The sequence below is a fragment of the Seriola lalandi genome, unplaced genomic scaffold, assembly GCF_002814215.2.
Source record: "Seriola lalandi dorsalis isolate HSWRI2012SDOR001 ecotype SW California unplaced genomic scaffold, Sedor1 jcf7180002053930, whole genome shotgun sequence".
Taxonomy (NCBI): domain Eukaryota; kingdom Metazoa; phylum Chordata; class Actinopteri; order Carangiformes; family Carangidae; genus Seriola; species Seriola lalandi.
This window is the reverse complement of record NW_019524483.1, coordinates 455,251-462,863: the sequence shown is the minus strand read 5'-3', so window position 1 is coordinate 462,863 and position 7,613 is coordinate 455,251. Positions and strand designations below refer to the sequence as shown.

At 42.5% G+C, this 7,613-nt stretch overlaps 1 protein-coding gene across 1 annotated transcript; it reads right to left on the bottom strand.

Annotated features, from left to right (window-relative positions):
* Positions 1–499: 499 nt before the first annotated feature.
* crabp2a (cellular retinoic acid binding protein 2, a) lies at positions 500–7,613 on the bottom strand. The gene is made up of 4 exons (XM_023402331.2): positions 7,267–7,613; positions 3,254–3,432; positions 2,511–2,627; positions 500–1,205 (listed from the first exon to the last, which is right to left on the bottom strand). The coding sequence occupies exons 1-4, from the start codon at positions 7,346–7,348 to the stop codon at positions 1,155–1,157; spliced, it is 429 nt and encodes a 142-aa protein (XP_023258099.1). The 5' UTR covers positions 7,349–7,613; the 3' UTR covers positions 500–1,154.

The window sequence follows — 7,613 nt, the reverse complement described above, 5'->3', positions numbered from 1 at the left end:
CAAAAAATCAAACCACTCCTCTGAGTCACTGAACTAACCGTCAAATGAAATGGAAACGGAGCAGGGTCTAATAGTGGCATTGTTGCTCCTGGCTCTCTGTGTGTTGCTTCACATGCCAAGAGAAAAATTGCAGGGTGAGCAGAGCCACATGAAGTGTGTGATAAAAGTGAGCAGACAGAGAAAAAAATGAAATGGAAACTTTTTCCGCATTGACGCATAGTGATAGAAGAATAACGAGGGCATGTGGCACAGATATGATTGACAGAGAGAGAAGGAAGGCAGGGATGGGAAGACAGAAAAACTGAGAGGGAGGCTAGTAGGGAGGGGACAGACGAGTTATTCTAGTTGCAGACAGCTGACAGAGCCTAAAATAAGATGGAGCCATCTAATGTGCCCATATTCTACAGCTACACTCACAAACCATAAAACATATGCACTGTTAAATGCTAAATGATTTTCTGTACAGCCAAGAGCCATGAGCCAAGAGTTGACGTCAAACTGAGTTAATATCATGCTTTATTGTTTTCCCATAGAAAGTGTTGTTTCCTATGATCACATTTCATATAAAAGAGACACAAAGTAAAAACCTTAGCAGTACTGTATCAGACTCTAATGTAGTAATAAATACAAAATGTCATCATGAGATAGAAAAGGTTAAAGTTGTGGGACAACGCTAAAGCAACAGAGAGGAGGGACACATCAAAACTGACCTGAAACTGGAAGAGCTCATAGATTGGTTTACACATCTACAAATATAGTCTCACACCTCTTCTGCTGCCACACACACACACACACACACACACACACACACACACACACACACACACACACACACACACAATGCCAACTACATGAGCTTCCCCTAAGCAAATCTAACAAACAATGCAACATACATTTTCCTGTTTAAAACCCGCTGGTCACGTTTGAGTGAGCTGAAAAGACAGACACATAACTCAGAAGCTAAGACTATTGTGTAGATATGTGACATACTAGATACAATTACTAAACTTATTATGTAGTGAAGCTAAGAGAGGTACTGGAATAAAACTAAAGACTGCTATCTCCCAGCGCTGCCTTGACAAAAGGGAGTAGTGACACAAGTAGAGATGCAAGAGAGGGGGGCTGGAAGGAGGAAAAGTGAGAAGTGCTCTTGTTCATTGTCGTTCATAGACTCTGGTGCAAATCACATCATCAGCGCTCATGGTCTGAAAAGAAAGAGGAAAATTATTTTTATTATGGATGCTTTCATGCACTGTGGCAAAAATACTGGCACAGTTAGTTATCTTATTCAGTGTGAATTCATATTAAAAGTTGAGTATTTTGCAGAACATGCATTTAATGTTGATACTCTGAACCTCCAAACTGAGCAATTTGTAATGTCTCCAGCAGTTAAGACCAATACACTCTGACTGTGACAAACTGCTTTGGGCTTGATTCTTACCATGTCAGGAGTCTTAGACCCTCAAGCAAGCATTGCCCCATAACTTCTTGCTCTATTTACAGTTTGTTCAATTGAAACACAATTGAGGACTGTGGAGGATGCGTGTGTCATCTCTGGTTTACCTGGTTGGACTGGTTTACCAATACTTCTTAAAGGTTGTTTCAGTCAACCTGAAGTCTCAGCTGGGGTTTCTTATTAAATACAGGTCTGTTGCTGGGTGGGCACCTTATCAACCTTCACAGTAAACATCACTAATGTAATTATTGGTGAAATTAACATTAACAGCATAGATGCTGTCTGTACACTCACTTTCGACTTGACTTTGACTTCAAGCTGATGCCTGTACACGTTTTGTAATCTCGACAAATGTTCTTTCATCCTCGGCCAGGAGAATAATTAGATTGCCGTTATCGTGCTATAATTATACATTCAAAGGCTACACTTTAGACTATAGCCTGCAACTTGCAGTGTAATCATGTTTTACAAATGGGGGAACTGATAAAATACTTAGTGGCAGCTAACAGTACTAAAAAATGTCAGTACAAGGGGGAAAGACCAGAATTTACTGAAAATTAAATAATAATAATAATAATAATAATGAAAAATAATCATTTTCATGTTGAAAAAAATGCACTGCAAGTTTTTTTAATTACCAGGTACTTTTTGGATGTTGATGCAAGATACAGTAATATCTGGGTGTCAACTTCTAAAGTGTTTAGAAGTTTTTAGATATGTCAAACAGGGTGTTAAATAACTACAATGTACATTCATTTCATTACTCAGTATGTGAGATATGGTTGAAAGCTCAAAAACAAAGTTAGTCAGTGGACCTGGAGTTAAGTTTTTCTTTTGTCTTATTGTCATGCTACTCTTTTGAAGGTCAAGTATCAAATTCAACATTTTTTTCTCTGGGAGGAGTTAAATAATTTCAAATCCAAAAATATAATCATGTGACCCAAGTCCAAAACTACAGACAGATACACTGTAATTTCTGCTTTTTAGTCTACAATGAAGTATAAGCCTTGTTGGTTTCTAAACTCTGGCTTAGTGGATAATTTCTGTGCTTTACCAGGATCAGTTTGCCGTCATTGGTGATCTCTCGGGTCCAGGATGTCTTAGGCCCCTCTCCTTTCTGCAGAGTCTGCTCACAGCTGATCTTACTGTCTGTTTCCCAAAGTGGAAAACTCTGAGGACATAGAAGGAGAAAAAAACATTAGAGGCATGTTAATTGTTGGATGTATAGATGAATGGATGCACATATGAATACAGTGCCATCCAATGGGAAGAGGGGGTACACAGGGAGTGGCTAATAGTGAGAGAAAACAAGGAAGGTGGAGCAGGGCGATCACTGAGAGGTGATAACTTGTGATGCGCTCATCATTTGTACAGCAAAGCGCTGGCTGGTTGCATGTGTTTGCTTTGGAGACGGCCAAACAGAGGCCGTCTATGGGAAAACGGGGAGAGCAACGTGGAGAATTAGGGAGGGACAGAGGGCAGGAAGGGCAAGAAGGGGGAATGGAGGGAAGACGGGAAGTTGAAAGGGGTCGTTAAGAGTGTGAAGGAGTGCAGTGTAGCGTGATAGGCCTTCAGAGACCAGGAGGGGTAAAGATATGCTATCAGTCCAAATATGATGAAAAGCCAAATTAAACAGATTGATGTAATCTGGACCGCTCCCTCCCCATATGCCATTACTGCTGTGTGTGTGTGTTTGGTTATGTGTGTGTGTGTGTTTGGTTATGTGTGTGTGCATATGCAGAGAATGTAGAACTGAGAGAGCATTTAGGAATCGGTCCATGTCCATGTGTTGTGTACCGTGCAGGGACGTCCGTCCACGGTGGCCTCATTGAACTCCTTCCCCACAGTGAAGGTGATGTGGGTGGTGCGGACTGTGGTGCAGGTTTTAATAGATAGAGTCTCCTTGTCCTGCGTGATCTCCACCAGTGGCTTGGAGGCTGCCTTCACTGCGATCTTGCGCAGCATCACATTCACATCTAAAAGACAAAGAGATAATGATAAAGACTGTAAGAAAAGATGTGGAGCTCATACAAACAACAACGCACACAAGGACACAAGTAAACACTTTCACCATGTGCTGTAGCTACTTTGAATATTCCCATGCAAGCAGTACACACCTACAAGAGGTAAACTAAGTTCATGAGGACCGTTGTGTCACACAGTATTGGTTTATAGGATAGCCTTAAGGAGCAAGGCAAACTAAACCTGTTTGTACCAAATTATGCAAAACCACTGGCCTTGGGCTGTGTGTGTGTGTGTGTGTGTGTGTGTGTGTGTGTGTGTGTGTGTGTGTGCGTGCGCTGTTTGTTCAGTATTCTCCTGCACACTCAGGGTAAAAGGAGCAGCCTTGCATTGCACAGCGCTGTCCAGCAATGATGACAGAGGAAACAATGAGGTCATATGACAAATCATGCCCAGCTCATCTGCGTTCCCCCCAGACTTGATCATCTCACACACACACACACATACAGTATATACACACACACACACACACATATACACTTACACAGACACACACACAAACTTACAACTGTGATTCGTGACTCAGACTGACAGACTAATATGGTGATTCGTACTCTATGGTCTGTAGTTTGAATATATTTATAGTTAAATTACATTTTTAACCTTCCACAAACACAGAAAGCAAGAAAGCACCCATATACGCACAGAATGATACAGTAGTCTGACAAGAGTTGTAGTTGTAGTATATTCATCCCCTCTGTGTGTGTGTGTGTGTGTGTATGGTAATGTATGTGTTTGTTATAAAATACAACAGGAAGCAGGGAGAGAGCAGGGATTTAGATGATGCTAAGCCACCTAAACTCTGATTAATGATCTTTTTTGCACGACTTACAGCTCCTAATTCAGATATTGCAGTATAAGTATAAGAATGAAAATAAATATTTCAGAGAGAAAATAGGACAGGGGAAAGTCCTGTCAGATACTGTGTATCTGAAAAAGGGAAGGAGCGAAACTGATGATACAGCGTGGGAAAAGAGAGGAGCAAGGAGCAGAGAGGAGGGGGGAGTCAGACAGATGAGGGGCAGTGGTCTGTGTGTGGTGTGTGAAGATCTCTGTCCAAGTGTGAGGGGAAGTGTGTGTACGTCGTTCAGCATGTATCTGCCGTCGAGTTGGGTTTCGCACTTCTCACCTCTCTCGCATTCCCACCTGTCACCAAGGGTAAATATATACACACTCAGAAATGCACAGTCATTCAGCATGCATCAGGATGTCCATGCTGTTCACTGTGTGCACTGCATGTAGAGCGCACACAGCACAGTATGCATGTGCATTGTCATTGTCTAGTGTGAATTTCATGCAAATTGCATTGTGTAAAGTGAAAGTGTAGGGACATCGCTAAAAAATGAAACATTTTAGGCACTTTGTTTCTTGTTTTTTTTTTGTTTTTTTTTTGTGCTGTGCTAAAATGCTTTTTTTTTAGGAATTTGTACTTTTCCTCTACGTTTGACAGGGAAATACTGCAGTGTGAGAAATATAAGCTGTTGATAAAATGTGACGCATTGTTATAAATTAAACTATCCAATTGTACATAAAGTAGTTAAAGTCCCATCATTACAATTAACAACATTAAAATGGTGGTTGCATGTTTATACAATATAATAATGATTCAAATATGGGCCATTCTGTGTAGTGTGGAGTGTAAAATTCATTTCCACCCATTTTGATAATCAATTATTCATTTAACTTGGGCGAAAATGTCAAACATGTGCTTGTTCCAGTTTTTAAAAATGTTGTAGTTATTTCTGTTTTATACAACTTTAAATGACAAGTGTTGCAAACTAGCAATTTTAAGATGTCAGAATGGACTCTGGAAAAATTGTGATGAGCAATTTGTACCATGTTGTCACGTTTGAAACAATTGAAATGATTTATCAATTAATTGAAAGAAAAATTTAACAGATTGGTTGATAATGGAAATTAGAGTTAGTTGCAGCCTTATAGACAGGCTTCCATTTGGCAATTGTTGAGTAACAAAAATAATTTAAAAAATCAATTAATTTATTTTATAAATTTTTTGTATAAATAAGGGTGAACTTTGAACAGTGAGTAAAATTGATCTGGAGTTGAACACAGTACATTGCTACAAAAACCCTGCTGCAGAAATCTTTGTTGAAAGTGTACTGCTTGAGGAAAGTGTCCTTGCTAAAGGTTTAGATTATTTCAGGCAGCAAGCTGACCTGCAGACAGTAACTGACCTCAGTCTGTTGGCTTGGACACAGGAGTAAATTGCTGGCCTGTGGACCATTTGGGAGCCACAGAGGGAGCTGAAGCTTCTCAAGTAACTGCCAGTTGTTAGAAGTTAGAAATTACCTGGAGAGACTTTTGCAAACCTGCAAAAGTCTGCCCACATGAGGACACACACACTTACACAGATAGACAGACGGTCAGGGTCAGGGTCAGAGGTCAAAGAGCAGAGGGCAGAGGAAGCATTTGGGACACGGGGAGAGGAGGGAAGAGGGGAGAAGAGCAGAAGTGAGGAAAGGAAGAGAGGATGGAGGGAAGGAGGAGGGTGGGTGCTGACAGGCTGCGTCCAGCTGCGCTTTGCCCCCCAATGAAACCAGGGGCCATTCCTCCCTGTCAGTCATACCAATGCACAGGGACATTATAGGAACACATGCTGTGATACATGTCTTTGGCTGTGTGTGTGCGTGCGTGTGTGTGCGTGTGTGTGTGCGTGTGTGTGTGCGTGTGCGTGTGTGTGTGTGTGTGTGTGTGTGTGTGTGTGTGTAAGACAAGAAATAATGGAGCAACTGCAAGAGGAATGCAATGTTAAACTCCGCTGACACACATACACACACTCACAGACTCAATCCTACTCTGCCTCTATCATTCTCTCACACACAGACAGAAGGGGATGGAGATGAACAGAAAGAATTACAGGCACATTAAAGGCTAATTGGTGCATCTGTCAAACAGGAAAATTGGAATTTGTTTTTTCTGGCTCAGTGGTGATGTGTCTATATTCAGAACAATAGTGTCATTTGACAGCTATTTATTAACCTCCATAAATGTGTGTGTGGGTGTGGGAGAGAGACAGAGACATGATATGAATTCCAGGTGTGCACTGGCAAGTCATCCAATGGGAATTGGCTACTAACGACAGACGGCTCTGACTCCGCGTATACACACACACACACACATACACACACACACACACACACACACACACACACACACATACAAACACACACACACACACACACGCGCACTGACGCCTGCCTAGACTACAATTGTAACAGTGATGGGGCACAGACGCAGACCAAACACTGAATCTCAGCAGCAGGTGTTTGTTCTTAGCCCCGACTGTCACTTCAGATAAGGATGCGACTGTCCTGCACTGTATCGTGTCATAACGGTCCTCATCAACAGACACACACACACACACATACACAATCTGAGGCTGTGACACAGACAGATGTGCCGCCGTTTGTCTCTATTGTGTTAGCAGGGGAGGCCAAAGGGGGAGAGGAGAGAAAGAGGGGTGAGGCTGGCTAGGGGCCAAGCACAGAGTTTTGGGTTGTGCAGAATGACAAAGACTCCCCCCTCCCACCACCACCACCCACTACCCACCCATGCGGTACAGAGGGTGATCCTCGCTGGTGCACGGACACAGAGAAAGATTTGACCTATAATGTGCTGAGAACGCCACAGTTTGAGCTGACACATCTGATCTGTGTCATCATGCACAGAAATAAAAGCTTCGTGAGAAACCACTCTTGCGCAAAAACAAATGAATCAAGCTGCTATTAGGCCATGGAGAGTTTTTAATTATAACTTCCATCACTTACTCAACGCTTTCAAGAGTTCCTCGAAGTTTTCAGAGCTCTTCATTTCCCAGGTGCCGGAGAAATCGGGGATTTTGCGCTCCATGCTATAGGCTGCGGGTAGTTTGCGGATAAATGTAGGTGAACTGTCAGGTCCAAGTCTGGCCCCTGCGCTGCTGTTCGTGCGCGTCTGTGCCTCAAAAAGCTTCACTTGTCCCGTCTGGTGTGGGTGTGTGGGCGCGCCCGTCGGTCCGACTCTGTCTGTCCAGTTACTTCTGCCCTCTTCCAGGGATGAGTGGCCGACTGTCAGGGCTCTTTTCTCATCTATGTGCCGGCGCACGTTATAAGGTGCTGCGCTCCAAATGAATGGC

Excerpts from the sequence above, each read along its gene's own strand:
- crabp2a (XM_023402331.2), bottom strand. The coding sequence starts at position 7,348 with ATGGAGCGCAAAATCCCCGATTTCTCCGGCACCTGGGAAATGAAGAGC. Across the intron at positions 2,628-3,253 it reads TGGACGGACGTCCCTGCACG|AGTTTTCCACTTTGGGAAAC; the intron begins GTACACAACACA and ends CTATGTCCTCAG. Across the intron at positions 1,206-2,510 it reads ATGACGGCAAACTGATCCTG|ACCATGAGCGCTGATGATGT; the intron begins GTAAAGCACAGA and ends CTTTCTTTTCAG.